This window comes from Chiloscyllium punctatum, chromosome 15 (genome assembly GCF_047496795.1).
Source record: "Chiloscyllium punctatum isolate Juve2018m chromosome 15, sChiPun1.3, whole genome shotgun sequence".
NCBI lineage: Eukaryota > Metazoa > Chordata > Chondrichthyes > Orectolobiformes > Hemiscylliidae > Chiloscyllium > Chiloscyllium punctatum.
In genome coordinates, this window is record NC_092753.1 from 72307358 (window position 1) to 72329339 (window position 21982).

The following is a 21982-nucleotide window of genomic DNA, read 5'->3' on the forward strand; positions in this document are numbered from 1 at the left end:
TCCCGGGAATTGTGTGGAGGCCTATAAAGAACTCAGAGCAGTGTGACCTCTCCTCCTGTTTCTAACCTCAACCCATACTATCTCAGTAGATGGGTCCTCGTCAAAAGTTCTTTCAGCCACCGTTATACTGTCCTTGACTAACAAGGACACACTTCACCCTCTTTTTACCGCTTTGCCTGTTCTTAATGAAAGATCTAGACCCTGGAACCTGCAACATCCATTCCTCACCCTGCTCTATCCATGTCTCCGAAATGGCCATAACATCGAAGTCCCAGGTAACTATCCATGCTGCAAGATCACCTGTCTTATTTTGGATACTTCTGGCATTGAAGTAGACACACTTCAAACCAGCACATACCTGTGACCCTGAAATCCTGTCCATGCCCTCCCTACTCTCATTCTCCTGTGCACTACACCTCAGGTTCCCATCCCCTGCTGAGCTAGTTTAAACCCACCCGAATAGCACCAGCAAATTTCCCACCCAGGATATTAATACCCCTCTGGTTCAAATGAAGACTCTTGTTTGTAGAGGTTCCACCTTCCCCAGAATGAATCCCAATTATCCAATACCTGAAACACTCCCTCCTGCACCATCCCTGACTATTCCTTGTCTCACTATCACATGGTATGGGTAACAAACCAGAGATATAACTGTTTGTTTTAGCTCCCTGAAATCCTGCCTGACATCCCTATCCCTCTTTTTACCTATGTCATTGGTACTATGTGGACCATGACTTGGGGCTGGTCACCCTCTCCCTTCAGGACCCAAAGACACAATCTGAGATATCACGGACCCTAGCACCTGGGAGGCAACATACCAACCATGAGTCTCATTCGTTCCCAACAAACCTTCTATGTGCCCCTCCAACTATTGAGTCCCCAATGACTAACACTCTCCTCCTTCCCTTCTGTGCAACAGGGACAGACTCTGTGCCAGAGACCTGCACCCCACTGCATACCCCTGGTAAGTCCGCCCCCAACAGTATCCAAAACGCTATACTTGTTTTTCAGCGGAACAACCACAGGGGATCCCTCCACCTACTTTTTTTTTCCCCTTCAAACAGTTACCCAGCTTTCTTCGTGTCTAGGAGCAACTATTTCTCTGTAACTCTTATCTATCATAGCCTCTGCCTCCGGAATGATCCGAAATTCATCCAGCTCTCACTCAAGTTCCCTAATACGGTCTTGGAGGAGCGAGAGTTGCAGAGGTACTTGGATGGAACACTAATGGCATCCCACACCTCAAGCATCATGCAGGAGGAACATTCCTCTCCTTGCACCGCCATCCCTGCTAGTCCCTTTATCAGAAAGTGAAAAAGAAGAGAAGCTTACCTGATGTGTCCTTGGTGTTTAAGGTTAGAGGAGATGATTGGGTGGGAGGCCCTACAAAGGTAGGGTCTCTGGTTTAGAAAGCACTCACTTATATAGCTGGAGGGAAATGGGAAGTCCCTCCTTTCCTAGAAACCTCTGCTCTGTGATGTCAAATGTAAAAGCTCAAATCAGTGACTCACCACTTCTGACAGGCCCCTGGTCCAAGCTCCCACCCTTCGACCTGCTGCTGAAAAACAGAAATGGAGGACTCCCGTGTTCGAGGTAAGTTTTACGTGCTTCAGCAGTTTCTTGGTATTTATGTAGGGTGAATCAGAATTGGTTAAAGAATCAGAATTGCTCGGAATCTTAGGATTATTCACTCTGCACTTCAGGTTGAAGATGTTTGTCACTTATTTAATTGTCCACCATCATTCGCAGTTGAGTTATGGCAGGATTGTGGTACTCTGATTTAATTAATTCATTGTGACATTACTTAGCTCTATCAATTGTGTGCTACTTATTTGCTCGACATGCAAGTAATCTGTTCTGTTGCTTCACCGGGTTGACAACTTATTTTTAAGTACACCAGATGTTGCTTCTCGTGTGTCATTTTGCACTCTTTGTTGAACAAGGATGATCCCCATGCTTAGTGACGTTAAGTTGGCAGATGTGCCACGTCATGACATTACGGATTGTGATTGATTGCAGTTCTGTTGCTACTGATGACACACAGCATTTCAGCAATGCAGAAGTTTGAGTTTCTACATCTGTTCCATCTCTATCCCTTTTAGCACAGTGGTGCCATACAGCATAATCAGTAAGGAGCATTGTCAATGTGAATATGAAGGAGCCTTTGACCAAGTGAGACAGTGGTCAGTTGAATATATTTGGAATGTTGTTCTAAGTGGGAATTTGGTAAAAAGGAGAACAGTGTTACTTCAAGGTTACACTGCAAGATGTAAAGACTGTAGAGTGAGAGGTGGATGGAGAAGATAAAAGACTAGAATTGAGAGACCCACCTGCAGTGAGACGAGCATCAGATTGGTATCGCAAACCACGACGTGAAGCGATTGTCACGAAAGCAGCTGAATTTATTTTATTGATTCATTGGATATGGGCGTCGCAAACTAGACCATTAGTTCTTATCCATCTTTAATTGTCCAGAGGGCAGTTAACAGCCTACTACATTGTTGTAGGCCTGGAATCACACATAGGCCAGGTCAGGTAGAGATGGCAGGTTAGTGAACCAGAGAGGTTTTTATGGCAATCGACAATGGCTAACGGTTACTATTCGGCCAGCTTTTTATTGAATTCATATTTTACCACCTATGGTGGGACTCTAACCTATCGCTAGACGATCAATCTAGGAACTCTCAGCTGATGTTCCAGGTTCAAATTCTGCCAATAGGAATCGAGAACAAAATTCTCTGCCAGTTGAAGTCATACCTATCAAAAAGTAAAGTTGGACATTGATTGTTGAATGTAATCTGTAGGGCTGGAAATAAAGATGGCACATTTTCTACCCTAAAGGCCATTAGTGAACCAAGTATTTTTTTTGAGAATGTGTAATGGTTTATTATCATCATTAATTATTATCACCCTAGCTTTTAGTTCCAGGTTTATTAGTTGAATTCAAATTCCAACATGTTGTAGTGAGTTTTGAACCAATGTCCCCAGTCCATTAGCCTGGACCTCTAGATTGAGCTCAGTGATATTACCATTATGCCAATCCCTGCACACTCTGGATTGCATTGTGCAATAAGATGGCTTGCATGTTCCAGAAAATCTGGAAAGCTCAAGTTGAAATCCTGCAACTAAGTATTACAATGGGGCCTTGATGAACTATTTGGGATGACAAACATTTTTCAGAGCTTTCAGATAGTTGAACATATGGGTAAAGTCTTTGATACTCTGTGTGGGTTGATGGGCCAGATGGAGTTTTCAAATTCACTGCATGTTTGTCAAATAATGAGCAAATCTGCATCATTTTCTATTCAGGCAGCCTTTCTACTCAGTGGAAGCAGTAGAGCAAAAATGAGCTGGCAAAGATTAAATGCTGCAAGGAAGAAGGGATCATGTTAATTTTAAATTGTTTTCATTCTGTTGAATTGATTTGGTTTTTGAGTTTCCGAGACTAGAATGTTCGCTTACCTCAAATAAGTTTGTATGTAGAATTTTTCAGTGCTAGCATAATAGAGATGAGAGTTACACTTCTGTCAAAACAATGCTGAAAGAAGAGGGATTAATGCTGATTTTCAGGTTGTTTCTCACATCAAGGGAATTACTACCAGTGGTGCTTATCAGTGGTATAGATTCTAAACTTTATGGGATAACTATTTGATGTTAGTGCAGTGAAAGGCAACAATATAATCAAATGCTGTGAATGATCATTGATTCAGTGAAATTAGTTCTCTTGATTAAGAAAATTAGCAAGCAATGTCTACCAGAACAGGCTTATCTTGAATGTTGCAAAGCTTCTTCACATTAAAGCTGCATTCATCCAGACATGCAGAAATTATTTTGTCGCACTCTTGATTTTGGGCTTTGAAAGCTTTAGGGAGTCTGCAAATGAGTTACTGTCTGAATCCTCCAACTCTGGGATGGTGGGTAAAGTTTCCAGCTGATGAAAATTGTGATCTTTTAAGCCTGAAGGTGATATCAGTGACAGCAGAGAACCAAAACCTTTGGCACATTTAAAAAAAAATTGCTAGCTAAATCGTGTTAATCATTAACATCAAAAGGCCAAGGATCAGAAGGTAATGGCCTAAACAAAGGCTCAAATGGAATGCAGAACATTGGTGCTCTGTTAACTCCTCCGGAATCTGCAATGATACATTTCCAAAAAAAAAAGTTGAATAAGAAAATGATGCAAGCAAAATCTTGTACATAAGATAGACTTCTTAGCTCAGTCAATTTTGCCATTAATGTGAGGAAATAGGCTCATTCTATTCTCATACTTTACCTTTTCCTACATTCACCTATGCAATTTCACTTTGAACATAGTTTCTACCTCAACCAGTAATGCTCGAAGAAGCCCATTCCACAGTTGACTCCGATTTGCTTGGCTACTTCAGCAATGTGTACATTCACTTGCAAAAAGCATGGGTTGATGCTTTAAGAGGAGTATCCCCAACTGCTTCCTCAGGATGACTATGGGTGATCAATAAATGTCAGCTTTGTCTGTGATGCTCAAATCTGAAGCAAATTTTCCTTGTAAAAATATTCAGTTACACTGCAGGGAGATGTCAACAATGGTTTACATGATGTCAGATTAAAGCAAGAATGTAGGCCATTTATCCTTGTTATTAATGTACCTTTTCTTTTTAACTAGAATTTATGTACAGTAGGTAGATGACAAAGGTATCCATGATAACTGGAAATTGTTGAAAAATTTTCCTTTCACAAACTCTGCTTTTTCCCATGCAGGTAATTGAGGGAACCACCTTAGGATGGGGAACCAGAGTGAAAGGCTTTCTTGCCTGCTTCGTAGCAGGGATTATTTGCTCCATATTGGTAAGTTGATTTGGAAATACTGTGTGCTTTGGAAATAATAAATTAAAAACTACTATATAATTTTACTGAATCCTCATGCCCCCCAAAATAATGTTAGACATGCTAGAAGACACTACATATTATGTTGCCATAAGTTGTTTTCATTTCAATTTCGATATGGAATGTCCAGAACTATATTTGCAGTGAACGGGGACAAATATATCCAAAGTACTTTATGTTCTGTGAAGGAATGAACTTGATAATTTGTTTTATGCAGAGGTGGGTGTGAGTGTGAGAGTATGGGGGATGGTAGTGTACTAAAGCTATCACAGCTTTAACTGTAATCCCATTTGAGTATCTTGGCCATTATTAATGAAATATGCCTGCTTCAAGCTTATCCAAATTAACATAAAGGCAAGCTCTACAAACCTCTCAGTTTGGAACATGCCAGAGTAATTCACCTCTTGACTTCATTACAATCATTGTCCAAACATGGATGGGTAGGGGATTACTCTCTGCTAGGAGTTGAATGTACTACAAAGGTAGATGATTTGAGGTCAGTCATCTCAATTCCTGTTTATCTCTGCCAGAGTTCCTAATGTCCTAGGACTAGTCATCGTTAGTTGCTTCATCAATTACCTTCCCTCCGTCATAAGATCAGAACTGGGGATGTTCACCAATAATTGCACAGTGTTCAGCACTATTCATGACTCATCAGATACTGAAGCAGACGGTGTACATATGCAGCATAATCTGGATAACATTCAGACTTGGGCTGAGAAGTGACAAGTAACATTCTAGCCATACAAGTGCCAGGCAATAACTGTCTCAACAGGAGTGAATCTAACCATCTTCCCTTGATGTATAATGGTATTACCATCATTTAGCAGCATCACAATCCTTTGGGTTAGCTTTAATTTGAAACTGACCTGAACCAGCCATATTGTGGTTATGAGAAGAGATCAAAAACTGGGAATTCTGCAGTGGCTAACACATCTCCTGACCCCAAAAGCCACAAAGTACAAGACAGAAGTGTGATGAAATACTTGCCCAGATTAGTGCAGCTCCAAAACAACTAAAGAAACTTGACACCATCCAGTACCAATCGTGCCTGCGAGATGATACCATCTAGATGATCTATTCAGCACCCATCAATGTTCCTTCAACAGTACCTTTCAAATCCAAGACTATCTTGCCTAGAAAGACTAGATTGGCAGATGCATGGGTAAACAAGTTTACATCCAAGTCAAACATCATTGTAATTTGTGGAATTAATTGCTGTTCTTTCACTATCAGTGGATCACAATTCTGGCATGGTCTTTCTTACAGTGTTATTAGTGTACCTACCTCAAAGACTGTGTGGCTTCAATAAAAGACACAACCACCATCTTTTCAAGGGCAGTTGGTGAATGGCAATAAATGCTGGCCCATCAACAATTTCCTACTTCTCGTGAATAGATTTAAAACAAAATTAAAACACAATTTTGCATGCTTCTTGACCAAAAATCTGAACTTGCTGGATAGCGTGAAAATGTCTTGTTCACTGATCTTTACATTTTCCTTGGATTTCTGGTCCCTTGAAACCATTGTCTCTGAAAAGGTTCAGTCTGCATGCTGAACCTTGTATGTGAAAAACTCAATGCTAATAAACAGGGATTTTTTAAAAATTGCTTTGAAGTTGATTAATTTAAATCATTCAACAGCTTAGCGAGAACTCTAGGTTTTCTGTTGACTCAGTATTATTATTCAGTTCAATTGTGCGGCTAAATTTATAGAACTTCAAAAACTCTATCAAACATTGAGAGTACAGTCAGACAATGTTATTCATTAGGAGATGTAATGTGAATTGTAATGATATATCCACTGCAAAACTTGATATTCTTGCAAACTATGTTACTGTTTGAATTCTGGAGGAGGAAGGACTAAATGGAGGTGAGGAAGAGAATGGTTAAAAAAAAACCTGAGAATCCATATTGGAAACGAGATGAAGACCAGGAGGTAGACCAAATATGGGCAAAGACAGTGAAACAACTTAAAACCAGAACCTGGACACCATTTTGATGTAGCAGCAGGGGCATTGATCCTTGCAAATAAATGATAGCTAAGACCTCTTTAGAAAATCAATGAGTTAAAACTAAATCATTAATTAATGTGAAGGATGCTCTCTGCCTTGTCCAGGATATGATGATGTGATTTAAAGGATTTTGCAAAGATTTGGAAATCTGATCAAATGTTTATAATCATTATGAACTGGTCATCAAATTTACAGTATCTGCCACTCAATTATTGACCAGTTCTCTTGACACCACCTCTGCTCGTGAATGGATTTGAAAAACTATTATGAAAGGTTTAAGTCAGAGCAATGTTTAGAGATGTTCCGCTCAAACCAGAAACTCCTCATGATTTGTGGTCTTTGAAAAACTTCTGGAATGGAGACTTCAGAGGATACCACTAAACAAAATAAGAACTGGCATCGTATAAAAATCTTAATAAAAACAAAATCTTGATCAAGGGTATCTTCCATAAAATTTCCTATTTTTCTTCTGCCCTGCCATAGGTAGCCAATGTTCAATACTTTTCTACTGGGTCTTTCTCTGTGACATTGTATATTTGATTCTGTTGTTTGTCGCAATTTAGCCAGGAAAAGTAATCTGATAATCCAGTTTCAATGTTCCACAAACTGTCACAAAATGTAAAAAATCAACTTAACTATTAGGGTGATCAATTCCAAAACAGAAATTGCTGGAAAAGCTAAGCAGGACTGGTAGCATCTATGGAGAGGAATCAGAATTAACGTTTCGGGTCCAGTGACCCTTTGTCAGAACTCAAAGGGTGATCAATTTGTCTGACTGCTATTCATGACAAACAATTCACATCAGTTTGTTATTAAGTGTGAAGGAGCAAAAATGGCCTTTCATAGTCTTACCTTGTCCCTGCCTGCCCTGATATGCGCTTCTTGTCAGACGTGGGAGTTTAAGGCGAGTTTACGGGTAACTATGGATTATATCCGCAATAAATGCAGTTGGTTGCGAATCCTATCAGATCGAATGGATCGGTTGGAGAGACAGTTAGAGGCAATGAGGAACTTGCAACAGCAACGGTATGTGATGGATGGCAGTTATAGGAAGGGGGAATAGTCGCAGATATGGTCACATAGATGGGTTAACTCCAGGAAAGGTAAGAGAGATAGGCAGTTGGTGCAGGAGTTTTCTATGACTATCCCCATTTCAAACAAGTATGCTGTTTTGGTAAAAGTAGAGGGTGATGGATTCACAGAGGAACGTAGCACGAACAGCACATTTCTGATATTGATACTGGCTCTAATGCAAAGAGGGGTACGTCGGGTTGCGAGAGATCAATTGTGTTAGTGGGCTCTCTAGTTCAAGGTACAGACAGATGTTTCTGTGGTCAGCAGTGAAAAATCAGAATGATTATGTTGCTTTTCTGGTGCCAGGGTCGAGGATGTCTCAGAGAGGGTGCAGAATGTCTTCAAGGGAGAGGGGGGCCAGCAAGAAGTCAGTGTCCACAATGGAACCAAAGACAGGAAGGGAAAAGGTTGAGATTCTGAAGGGAGATTAGAGAGAGTTAGGCAGGAATTTAAAAAGGAGGTCCTCGAGAGTAGTAATATCTGGATTACTTCCAGTTCTATGAGCTAGTGAGGGCAGGAATAGGAGAATAGAGCAGATGAATACATGGCTGAGGAGCTGGTGTATGGGAGAAGGATTCACATTTATGGATCATTGGAATCTCTTTTGGAGTAGAAGTGACCTGTATAAGAAGGATGGATTGCACCTAAATTAGAAGGGCACTAATATAATGGCAGGGAAATTTGCTAGAACTGCTTGGGAGGATTTAAACTAGTAAGGTGGGGGCGGGGGGGGGGGGGGGGTCGGGGTGCGGGTGGAGGGGTTGGGACCCAGGGAGATAGTGAGGAAAGAGATCAATCTGAGACTGGTACAGTTGAGAACAGAAGTGAGTCAAACAGTCAGGGCAAGCAGGGACAAGGTAATACTAATAAATTAACCTGCATTTATTCCCATGCAAGGGACGGAACAGGGAAGGCAGATGAACTCGGGGCATGGTTAGGAACACGGGAGTGGAATATCATAGCAATTACAGGAACATGGCTCAGGGATGGACAGGACTGGCAGCTTAATGTTCCAGAATACAAATGCTACAGGAAAGATGGAAAGGGAGGCAAGAGAGGAGAGGGAGTGGCGTCTTTGATAAGGGATAGCATTACAACTGTACTGAGGGAAGTAGGTCCAAGGAAGTTATTTGGGTGGAACTGCAAAATAAGAAAGGGATGATCACCATATTGGGATTGTATTATAGACCCCTTAATAATCAGAGGGAAATTGAGCAACAAACTTGTAAGTAGATCTCAGCTATCTGTAAGAATAATAGGTTGGTTATGGTAGAGTATTTTAACTTTCCAAACATAAACTGGGACTGCCATAGTGTTAAAGGTTTAGATGGAGAGGAATTTCTTAAGTGTGTACAAGACAATTTTCTGATTCAGTATGTGAGTGTACCTACTAGAGAAGGTGCAAAACTTGACCTATGCACTGGAAATGAGGCAGGGCAGGTGACTGAGGTGTCAGTGGGGGAGCACTTTTGGGCCAGCGGCCATAATTCTATTAGATTTAAAATAGTGATGGAAAAGGATAGACCAAATCTAAAAGTTGAAATTCTAAATTGGAGAAAGGCCAATTTTGATGGTATTAGGCAAGAACTTTCAAAACCTGATTGGGGGAAGATGTTCATAGGTAAAGAGATGGTTGAAAAATGTGAACCCTTCAGAAATGAGATAACGAGAATCCAAAGAAAGCATATTCCTGTTAGGGTGAAAGGAAAGGCTGGTAGGTATAGGGATGACTAAAGAAATTGAGGGTTTGGTTAAGAAAAGAAGGAAGCACATGTCAGGTATAGGCAGGATAGATTGAATGAATCCTTAGAGTATAAAGGCAGTAGGAGTATACTTAAGAGGGAAATCAGGAGGGCAAAAAGGGGACATAAGATAGCTTTGGCAAAGAGAGTTAAGGAGAATCCAAAGGGTTTTTACAAATACATTAAGGACAAAAGGGTAACTAGGGAGAGAATAGGGCCCTTCAAAGATCAACAAGGCGGCCTTTGTGTGGAGCTGCAGAAAATGAGGGAGATACTAACGAGTATTTTGCATCATTATTTACTGTGGAAAAGAACATGGAAGATATAGAATGTAGGGAAATAGATGGTGACATTTTGAAAAATGTCCATATTACAGAGGAGGAAGTGCTGGATGTCTTGGAACGCATAAAGGTGGATAAATCCCCAGGACCTGATCAGGTGTACCCTAGAACTCTGGGAAGCTAGGGAAGTGATTGCTGGGCCTCTTGCTGAGAGATTTGTATCATCGATAGTCACAGGGAGGTGCCAGAAGACTGGAGGTTGGCAAACGTGGTGCCATTGTTTAAGAAGGGTGGTAAGGACAAGCCAGGGAACTATAGACCAGTGAGCCTGTCGTCAGTGGTGGGCAGGTTGTTGGAGGGAATCTTGAGGGACCAGATGTTCATGTTTTTGGAAAGGCAAGGACTGATTTGGGACAGGCAACACATTTATGCATGAGAAATCATGTCTGACAAACTTGATTGAGTTTTTTGAAGAAGTAACAAAGAGGATTGATGAGGGCAGAGTAGTAAATGTGATCTATATGGACTTCAGTAAGGCATTTGACAAGGTTCCCCATGGGAGATTGGTTAACAAGGTTAGATCTCATGGAATACAGAGAACTAGCCAATTGGATACAGAACTGGCTCAAAGGTAGAAGACAGAGGATGGTGGTGGAGGGTTGTTTTTCAGACTGGAGGCCTGTGACCAGTGGAGTGCCATAAGAATCAGTGCTGTGTCCTCTACTTTTTGTCATTTATATAAATGATTTGGATGTGAGCATAAGAGGTACAGTTAGTAAGTTTGCAGATGACACCAAAATTGGAGGTGTAAGTAGACAACGAAGAAGGTTGTTTTGCTCAGCTAAAATTGGCTGCCATCTGATCTTTCCAAGTCACGAAATTCTCTTGGCATTTCAGCTTTATAACAGTTTCTGACTTCCATTCCAGTTTCTAGTCCAAACAGGAAAAACATTTTGTTCCTTACACCTTTCCTGTTGCAGTACATAGGGACATTCCGAGTGGTTTCTGCTACAGTTAAATGTGGCGTTCTCAAAGATTTCAGACTTGATGTAATTATTTTCATGCTTTCCTTCAATTCTGCTTTCAGTGGAAGCCAACAGCACTTAACTACATCTCTTTAATGTTATCACTGACTGCAGACCTATTGCTATTGTAGCTCCAGTTTTGACAATACTGAAGTTTTTATTTGGATCCTTTAGAGTTTTTTTCTCCACTTTCCGTTGAACTCTAAACCCAGCTATGGTTTTAAGCTCAAGTTAAATATTTCTCTCATTCCGAATGAAAACTCACTCCAGCATGTCTTTTCTACCTGCAAAATAAAATGTGGTATAACTCCTACAGTAATCAAATTATGTTTCCGAAGGGTTGACCAGAAATAGGCTTCAAGTTCATTGTGTCTTGAGTTCTGTGGTGGGAAGGAAAAGCACGATCAGACTAGAAACAGTGTGCCATTGACAGAACTGTAGAGACTAATCTATAATTGCTCTCAGGTTTATTCTAGTTCATTAGAGATGTAGGTGTAGCTGGAAAACATGGCATTTGTCACTCAGCGATTGGTGCTGGGATTCTGAGTTTTAAAAAAGACTGAAAATTTTAGAAAGATGCAGCGGGTTTGGGAGCATCTATGAGCAGAGAAAGCGGCAACATTTTGAGTCCAATATAACTTTTCTTTCAGGACTAGAAGCATTGTTTCTATCTTAGATACTGCCAGATATCTTGCGTTTCTCTAGCATTCTGTTTTCATTTATTCGTTCCTAATTGCAACTGCAATCTTGGAGTATTACAATTCTTGCAGGGAAGGTGCTCTTGCTGTACTGCTGAGTAAGTGTTATTTTTTTAACATCAGTAAAATAAGATAATCAATCATTTAAATTCTTAGCTCTGCTGTGACAACCAATTGAAACTTGCTCATGCCTCCACCAATACTGATCCAACTTCTGTTTAGACATAAAAGCAAAAAAATTGTCTTGTCGTTATTTCCTAAATTTTTGTGTACAAAATTGTGGTGAGAGTTTGTGATAGTTGATGAATGTTTTGTTTGCTGCAATTCTTTCTCAGGGTGTCTGTTTTCTCTGGATTCCAAAAAGAGGCTTAATACTTTTCGCTGTCTTTTATAGCATTGGAAACATAGCATCCATTGGTAGGTAAGTAACTATTAAACTGTAAATATTAAGGCTATTCGATTGCAGTAGAATCAGAACAACTGTGCTGCATTTTAATCATTTCAGATTTGTAAAATAACTCTAAGGTTGTGGTTCCAAACTTTAGCTGTGGGAATCATGCTTACTTTGGGCTTGTATCTTATTTAAAATGTATTAGTTTCAATCTTTAAACATTGCAAATTAAATCTATTCGCAACATTTTTGCTTATGTTATTTTATGTTGAGCAGATTTCAATATTGTTGGTGTATCAATGTTAGAAATCTCTTTTGTCTTTGCTTCTGGTTACATTCATTTGCTGTAAATTGTGACTGAATGAGATGTCAGTGCTTTTATTTTTCACATTCAATGTACATTGTAGTTTCACAAGGCACAGAATAAAGCTCCTTTCTACAGTGTCCTAGTTGTGTGATTTAGCTCTAGTGACTTGGAACTATTCTGCTCCCCATTATTTTCTCAATCCCTAAACTGGGTATGCTGTTGCACTTCTGAGGGAAGCATTTGAAATTGAGGTGAGACAGTTTGAATTCACTTGATTTGCATTTGTGTAGACTGGTTTTTATATTCTGGATTAGTGGTGCTGGAAGAGCACAGCAGTTCAGGCAGCATCCAACGAGCAGCGAAATTGACGTTTCAGGCAAAAGCCCTTCATCAGGAATATATTCCTGATGAAGGGCTTTTGCCCGAAACGTCGATTTCGCTGCTCGTTGGATGCTGCCTGAACTGCTATGCTCTTCCAGCACCACTAATCCAGTATTTGGTTTTCAGCATCTGCAGTCATTGTTTTTACCTGGTTTTTATATTCTCTTGCTTTGGGCTGCGTTTAAGAGGAGTCTGTTAGAACAGGTTCTACCAAGAAATTCATGGTCCTGTTGTTTGAACTGGATTTGCATTGTTCCACGAGCAATATTAGAGGTCCAGCAGGAATTTAGAACTTGCAACTTGTTCTGGTGTTGATCTGCAAAATAATAGTTGAAAGTTTTTAAAAAGTTGTCTCTCGACTGCTAGACTTCTTGTAAGGCTTCTTACTAGTTGCATGATGTATCAATGGTATGCCTTCTAGGTTTCCTTGGTTAATAAAAATGTGTATTGGCATCCCCTTGAATGCAAAGAGCATCATGGCTGAACTTGATAAAGTCCCTTCCATTCCTTGAATGATAGGGATGTTTGGGTGTTCACAGGAACTCTAGCTAGTTGGCAACTGTCTACTTTGTTACATTGAAACAATTGTACTGTATCACTAATGCAGAAGTAATATCTTGCTGCTCAGATCAGCAAACCAGGCAAAAAGGATTAAACGTGGGACCTTCTTAAATTGCTTGACTCAACTACTTGCTCCCTTATTAACCTAATCTAGGGGATCGTTCTTAACCAAAACAAATTATTAATAAACTTGGCATGATTTATATTCATCAAGTACTTAAGTAGTTTCTTGCACAATGTAGATCTGCCTTGATATTTGTATGTTTTTCTGTATTGTGATACTAATTTAAGATGTTAGAGAATGTTAATTTCTCAACAAGTTACTAATTTGTAAAAAACTAATGACTTTATCAGGTTGCAGTTTGAATATATTGAGTTTAGTTTCAAATATCAGATTGACAAATTGTTTTGGAAGAGAAAGTGAGGACTGCAGATGCTGGAGATCAGAACTGAAAATGTGTTGCTGGAAAAGCGCAGCAGGTCAGGCAGCATCCAAGGAACGTGAGAATCGATGTTTCGGCATGAAGAAGGGCTTATGCCCGAAATGTCGATTCTCCTGTTCCTTGGATGCTGCCTGACCTGCTGCGCTTTTCTAGCAACGCATTTTCAAATTGTTTTGGAAACCAAGTTATCACATCAAAGTTGAAAACAGAATGGAAAACATTGAAATGATTTTTGAAATTTTTGTAATGTAACAGGGCAGTGTTTCAAAAACATTTCCATTCTGTTTTGTTGGAATTTATTCCAACTTCCATTACTGCAGAAGGAAAGAGCAATCTTATCACATGAACATGATAATTGGTTTGTGTCAATCAGAAATAATATAACTTGCAATTTTTGTGACACATTGTACTGTCTTATTTTTCATCATAGTACGTTATTTCTGATGGGACCTGTGAAACAAATCAAAAAAATGTTTGAGCCTACTCGTCTGGCTGCTACCATTGTGATGCTTGTAAGTTTCAAAATACTATTGTCATTATCTGTCTGCTGGAACTATTGTTAATTCTCTTCTGTATTTAAAAGCAGAATGTCCTTTATGGGTAATTAGCTAGTACTTAATTTAGTTTTGATTTACTGCAAACATGATTTCTCATTTGTAATCTTGTTTATCTTGGCTAAAAAGGGAGCTAGAGCAGAAAATGTAAATAACATTCAAAATTAGAAATGGAGATTGTTCATCTTCATACTAAGAGGAGTGACAAATGAGTTTCCATGTATATGCTGACAGTAGCCTCCTTTGCCTCTGACTTTACCTTGCTGTTTACAACCTTGCTGCTATACTTGACTGAGAGATGAACTTTAAGTCACATATCCTTACCACCATCAAGACCACCTCTTTCCACTTTCTTAACATCACCCATTCAACAAGTACTCCTGTTCCATTAATTTTTGCCTTTGTTGATTGTTCTAGCATGTTCCCAGTCAATTCTGCATAAACCTTAAATTACTTAAAACTCTCCTGCTGTTGTCCTAATTTGTGCAAGTATTATTCACTCATTACCCCTGTGCTTACTGTCTTAGCACTGGATCTCAGTTAAACAATGATGACTTCAACTTGTCATCCTTGATTTCAAATTGTTCACGTCTTGGCTCTCCCCTCTCAACCTCTTTGGTAATATTTTCAAACTCCTCAAACCTTCATGATATCTATGCTTCTCTAATTCTATCTTTTTGAACATTTCCACTTTTAATTGCTCCATCGCTGTCTTCAACTGCTTAGGCCGTATGCTCTTTCATTCTTTCCTCAAACCTACTTTCCCTCTTGGCAAATCATTTCCTCCTTTTTAGACTCTCCTGAAAACTTATATCTTTAGTCATACACCTGGTTGTCTGATCTACGTATTTTATGTGGCCTGTTATCATATTTTATATATTTATTTATATATTTCAAATATTAGAATACTTCTGTGAAGTGCTTTGGGATATTACTATGTTGGCAAATGCTGTATAAATACAAATTAGTTATTAAGAAGTATAAGTGGGCAGAGTTTATTTCCTCTTGATACCCCTGAACAGTTTGAGCTTTTACAATTTTTGTTTACAGAGCCAATTGCAACAGATGTTGGAAATCTGAAATAAGAACAAAACTGCTTAAAATACTCAGCAGATTTTGCAACACCTGTGGAAAGAAACACAGTTCATGTTTAGGTGGAGATGATCTTTCATTTGTTCTGAAGACAGGTCATTTCGACCTGAAATGAAATGATACTGATCAAGGGATCCGCATTTACATGCATCAAGTTTGGAGTACTGCAAATACAATATTATCAAATTCAGAACATGTTATGGAGCTGTTATTTCCACAAAATCATTCATTTATTTGACAATAGCAATTATGCCATCTCATTCTAGTTCTACATCTGAACTGATCATGCTCCATCCTTTTTCATCTGGACACTTACTTTCATGTTGTTTTCTTTTATTTATAACTGCGTTATTTATAATTGGTCTGGAACACCAGAAATTGCTTTAAAAATATTTATTACAGTTAGATTTATCACTTCAAAGCAAACAAGGACTCATTACCAGAACCAGAGTGAAATATACCAAATGACTTCATTTAAAAACTGTACTCACGTTTTAATTGGATTGAGCAATTTTATTTTCTGACAGTTTGGTAGGAAATGGTACAGAGAATGTTTGTTTGAAAAATGGCTATTTTGAAATTAGTTATTTCAGAAGTGGATATAGTTACATTTATGTAATCTACCACACTTCAGTCTAAATGTTTTTTAAATTAACACTCAATAGTTGAATTGAAATGGAAATGGTTTTTCAAATTTACATACTCGTTCAATTGTTTAATAATGCATTGCCTGAGAAGGAATTGAAGCTAAAATTACTTTATTCAATTAATTCAGTATAGATGAAACTATTTTAGTCAAATAAAACTAGTTATGTTCAAAATAACTTCATTCTCAGAGAAGAGGAGAATGATTGTTCTATTATGTCATAGACTACAGTGCAATTGTATTTCAGTTCTGATTAATGATGAACCATTTTATATTTATGAACATCGGAACAGGAGTAGGCGATTCAGCCCCTTGAACCTGCTCTGCCATTTGATAAGATTATGGCTGATCTGTGACTTAACTCCATATGCCTGTTTGTGCCCATATCTCTTAACACTCTTGCTCAATAAAGTTACCTAACTCAGATTTAAAGTTAACAATTGAATTAGTATTGACTATCATTTGAGGAACTATTCTTTACCTGTGGAAGTGCTTTCTAACATATCTCCTGAATGGCCTGGTCCTAATTCTTAGACCACGGCTCTGGTTCTAGAACGTTCAACCAATGAAAACCGTTTACCTTCATCTACCCTGTTAATATCCTGAAGACCTCAATTAGATCACCCCTTAACCTGCTAAATTCTCATGAAAATGTGACTAATTTGTCTAATCTCTCCTTATAATGTAACCCTTATATTATAAGGTCCAGGCATCATACTTATAAGGCTGTGTTGAACTCCCTCCAGGCTCAAAACATTTTTTTCCTAAGGTGTAGTGTCCAGATCTGCGCTCAGTAAATGAAGTAGGATTTTATGTAACTGGATGTAAGTTTTGTTCGCTGAGCTGCAAAGTTTGTTTTCAGACGTTTCGTCACTATACTAGGTAATACCTTCACTTAGCCTCCAAATGAAGCACTGGTTATGTAGCCCGCTTTCTATTTTTGTTTGGGTTTCCTTAGGCTGGTGATGTAATTTCCTGTGATGACACACTTTTCTGTGATGTCATTTTCTGTTCTTTCTCAGGGGGTGGTAAATAAGATCCAAGTCAATGTGTTTGTTGATAAAGTTCCAGTTGGAATGCCATATTTCTGGGAATTCTCGTCTGTGTCTCTGTTTGGCTTGTCCTAGAATGGATGTGTTGTCCCAGTCAAACTGGTGTCCTTCCTTATCTGTATGTAAGGATACTAGTGAGAATTGACAAATCTCCTGGCCCTGATGGGCTTCATCCTAGAGTTCTGAGGGAGGTGGCTGAGGAAATAGTGGAGGCGTTGGTTGAGATCTTTCAAAAGTCACTGGAGTCAGAGAAAGTCCCGGATGATTGGAAGATCACTGTTGTAACCCCATTATTCAAGAAAGGATCAAGACAAAAGATGGAAAATTATAGGCCAATTAGCCTAACCTCGGTTGTTGGTAAAATTCTAGAATCCATCGTTAAGGATGAGGTTTCTAAATTCTTGGAAGAGCAGGGTCGGATTAGAACAAGTCAACATGGATTTAGTAAGGGGAGGTTGTGCCTGACAAACCTGTTAGAATTCTTTGAAGAGGCAACAAGTAGGTTAGACCAGGGAAACCCAGTGGATGTGGTCTATCTAGACTTCTAAAAGGCCTTTGATAAGGTGCCACACGGGAGGCTGCTGAGTAAGGTGAGGGCCCATGGTGTTCGAGGTGAGCTACTGGCATGGATTGAGGATTGGCTGTCTGATAGAAAGCAGAGAGTTGGGATAAGAGGTTCTTTTTTGGAATGGCAGCTGGTGACAAGCGGTGTCCCACAGGGTTCAGTGTTGGGGCAGCAGCTGTTCACGTTATATATTAATGATCTGGATGAAGGGACTGGGGGCATTCTAGTGAAGTTTGCCGATGATACGAAGATAGGTGGACAGGCAGGTAGTACTGAACAAGTGGGGAGGCTGCAGAAGGAGCTAGACAGTTTGGGAGAATGGTCTAGGAAATGGCTGATGAAGTTCAATGTGAGCAAATGTGAGGTCTTGCACTTTGGAAAAAAGAATACAAGCATGGACTACTTTCTAAGCGGTGAGAAGATTCATAAAGCCAAAGTACAGAGGGATCTGGGAGTGCTAGTCGAGGATTCTCTAAAGGTAAACATGCAGGTTGAATCCGTGAATAAGAAAGCGAATGCAATGTTGTCATTTATCTCAAGAGGGTTGGAATATAAAAGCAGCGATGTGCTACTGAGACTTTATAAAGCTCTAGTTAGGCCCCATTTGGAGTACTGTGTCCAGTTTTGGGCCCCACACCTCAGGAGGGACATACTGGTACTGGAGCCTGTCCAGCGGAGATTCACACAGATGATCCCTGGAATGGTAGGTCTAACATACGAGGAACGGCTGAGGATCCTGGGATTGTACTCATTGGAGTTTAGAAGGTTAAGGGGAGATCTAATAGAAACTTGCAAGATAATATATGGCTTGGAAAGGGTGGATGCTAGAAATTGTTTCTGTTAGGCGGGGAGACTAGGACCCGTGGACACAGCCTTAGAATTAGAGGGGGTAAATTCAGAACAGAAATGCGGAGACATTTCTTCAGCCAGAGAGTGGTGGGCCTGTGGAATTCATTGCCGTGGAGTGCAGTGGAAGCCGGGACGCTAAATGTCTTCAAGGCAGAGATTGATAAATTCTTGATGTCACAAGGAATTATGGCTACGGGGAGAATGCGGGTAAGTGGAGTTGAAATGCCCATCAGCCATGATTAAATGGCGGAGTGGACTCGATGGGCCGAATGGCCTTATTTCCACTCCTATGTCTTATGTTCTTCATGGGTCGTGTCGTTTTGTGGCTAGTTTTCTGCCTATTTGTCCAATGTAGTGTTTGTTACAGTTCTTGCAATGTATTTTGTAGATGACATTAGTTTTGCTTGTTGCCTGTATAAGGTCTTTCAAGCTGCTGTTTTAGTGTGCTGGTGGGGTTTGTGGGCTACCATGATGCCAAGGGGTCTGAGTAGTCTGGTAGTCATTTCCAAGATGTCTTTGTAGGGGATAGTGGCTAGGATTTCCGAGTGTGTTTTGTCTGTTTGTTTGAGTTTGTTGCTCAGAAATCGGCGGACTGTGTTCATTGGGTATCCATTCTTTTTGAATACACTAAATAGGTGATTTTTCTTCTGCTTTGCTCTGCCCTCCTTCCTCTTTTAACAATCATCAGGTCCTGGAGATTTGTCATTCTTCAGTTCCATTAATTCCCCCATTATCGACTGACTTAAGTCAATTTTATTTAGACCCTGTCCCTCATCCTCAGTTAATTTCAGGCCAGCACAGTGGCTCGGTGGTTAGTATTGTTGCCTCACAGCGCCAGGGACCTGGGTTCAATTCCAGCCTCTGGCAACTGTCTGTGTGGAGTTTTCACATTCTCCCCGTGTCTGCGTGGGTTTCCTCCGGGTGCTCCGGTTTCCTCCCACAGTCACAAAGATATGCAGGTGAAATGGCTATGCCAAATTGCCCATAGTGTTAGGTGAATTAGTCAGATGGAAATAGGTCCAGATGGGTTACTCTTCGGAGGATGGTGTGGACTTGTTGGGCCGAAGGGCTTGTTTCCACACTGTAGGGAATCTAATCTAATTTCGTTTGGGACTTGCATCAAGTTATCCTCCTTTCTGCTGTGAATACTGAAGCAAAATATTCATTCGCTATGTATGTCATTTCCCCATGGTTACTGACAATCTCCCTACTCTCAGCCCTTCAATGGGCCAGTAATTCTCTTAACCAGCTGCTTTCTCTTTTTGTAACTATAAAATATCTTGCAAGAAGTTTGACATGAAGAACAATAAGTTTCCTTTCATAATTGTTTTCAGTTGCTTTATAACCATTTTTATAAGCCACTCTGTAGTCCTCTGTTGGTCTCTGCATTTGTCTCATTCTATGGGATCTATACTGTTCTTTACATTTTTATAAGCCCTTTATTTTAATTTTATGCTGCCCTTAACGCCTCAGATGTCAACTGCTGCTTTTTTTGAGAGATGGAACTTTTTGCTTTTCATGGTGGCAAACTGCTTCTGAATAGCATTAAATGTTTCTTTGAATATCCTCCACTTCCCTGGTTGTTTTATCTATTAGCAGAGCTTCCCAGTTAAAGTCAGCTTTGCTTAAATCCAGAATTCACTCATTTTACTAATTTCCTACAACCATGACATAAAACTTAATCGTGTTATGATCATTATTTAAAAAACAGCGCACTCACTAAATAAATTAGGCCGATTGCTCATCAATAGATCCAGTATTGCTTGTTTATTTGTCAAATCCAACACACATTGTTCTAGGAAACTATCCCAGATACATACTAGGATTTTGCAACCTTTCTGGCAGGTGCTTGTCTATCACTCTATTAAGATTAAAATGCCCCATTAATACTATTCTGCCTTTGTGACGTAGTTGTCTTATTTCAGCATTTATTTAACCTAGTAATTATGAGCCGCTACCAAGCGGTCTATATATGACAGCTATTGCAGTTTTAGTTCCTATAGGCTCCTCGGTTCCACCCATATGGCCTTCACTGGTGTTTTCACCTCATTAAATCACTCCACCATATTTGCTTGTTAAATTTGAATGAATTGTTACCTGAATTGCATTAACTAATAAAAGTGCAAACTTGTAAATAAGAGCAGCAGATCCCAGTGGGTACTTATCAGTGAGGTTAAGGCAAGCACTGTTCAAGCACAGCTCATAGGAAACTCTAGGCCGTGGATCCATTATAGACTTGTATAGTCCCTTTGTAGCAACACATTTTTGGACACATATGATAATACAATACATAACTCTGTACTGTTGTAAGTCTGGGTATTCCCATGTGGTCCTTTGTTGCTATGTAGTGTAAGTCTAGGTATTTCCATGGAGCACTATGTTAGGTACTAACAGCATTATAAAATGGTAGTCGTGATTTGGAAACACCAGTGTTGGACTGGGGTGTACAAAGTTAAAAAGCACACAACACCAGGTTATAGTCCAACAGATTTTTTTGGAAGCTGTAGCTTTCGGAGTGCTGCTCCTTCAGGTGGTTGTGGAGAGTAAGATTGTAAGACACAGAATTTATAGCAAAAGTTTACAGTGTGATATAACTGAAATTATATATTGAAAAAGACCTGGATTGTTTAAGTCTCTCATCTTTTAGAATGACCATGTTGGTTTCAGTTCATTCTTATGTAAATTGTACAACCTTTTTTAAAAGTTACATTCTCAAGTGAACTTTAACAATTGATGTTATGTCAGCCCAGATAATGTATTGAAGGTGTTAGCTTCTCTATGTGGGTTGGTTTGTGCCACAATGGTCAGACTGATTCTCATCGAAAGGACAGATTTACAGAGTCTTACAAGAATCCATAAATCCATCTTTTCGATTAGAATCAATCTGACCATTGTAGTACAAACAGACCCACACAAGGAAGCTAACACCTTCAATACATTATCTGGGCCGACATGACATCAATTGTTAAAGTTCACTTGAGAATGTAACTTTTAAAAAAGGTGTGCAATTTACATAAGAATGAACTGAAACCAACATGGTCATTCTAAAAGATGAGAGACTTAACAAAAAAATCCAGGTCTTTTTCAATATATTTCAGTTATATCACACTAAACTTTGCTGTAAATTGTGTCTTACAATCTTATTCTCCACAACCACCTGATGAAAGAGCAGTGCTCCGAAAGCTAGTGCTTCCAAATAAACCTGTTGTACTATATCCTGGTGTTGTGAGATTTTTAACTTTACAAAATGATGGTAGTTCAGTAGGATTTCCATTGGTGATCTTTTGCTATGGGACTTTCCTCCTTCGTGAATCTGATTGTTATCTTTTGGTAAACTTTATCCTATGTACTATCCCCAGCTAAAAAGTGTGTTCCTTTTCTGCTCTATTCCTAAATTTCTCTATTCCTAGATTGATTTGTATCTTAGAGTATTTCTATGACGAC

The 21982-nt window shown here is 39.4% G+C and overlaps 1 protein-coding gene across 2 annotated transcripts in view; it reads left to right on the plus strand.

The window, feature by feature from the left end:
• The window catches only part of sft2d2a (SFT2 domain containing 2a), a 42737-nt gene that overhangs the window by 10629 nt on the left and 10126 nt on the right, over positions 1 to 21982 (plus strand). For both annotated transcript variants that reach the window (XM_072585452.1, XM_072585453.1), the window contains exons 2-4: positions 4738 to 4824; positions 12033 to 12118; positions 14211 to 14292. In XM_072585452.1, coding sequence (XP_072441553.1) covers positions 4738 to 4824; positions 12033 to 12118; positions 14211 to 14292 — 255 coding nt within the window. The remainder of the gene's footprint in view (positions 1 to 4737; positions 4825 to 12032; positions 12119 to 14210; positions 14293 to 21982) is intronic.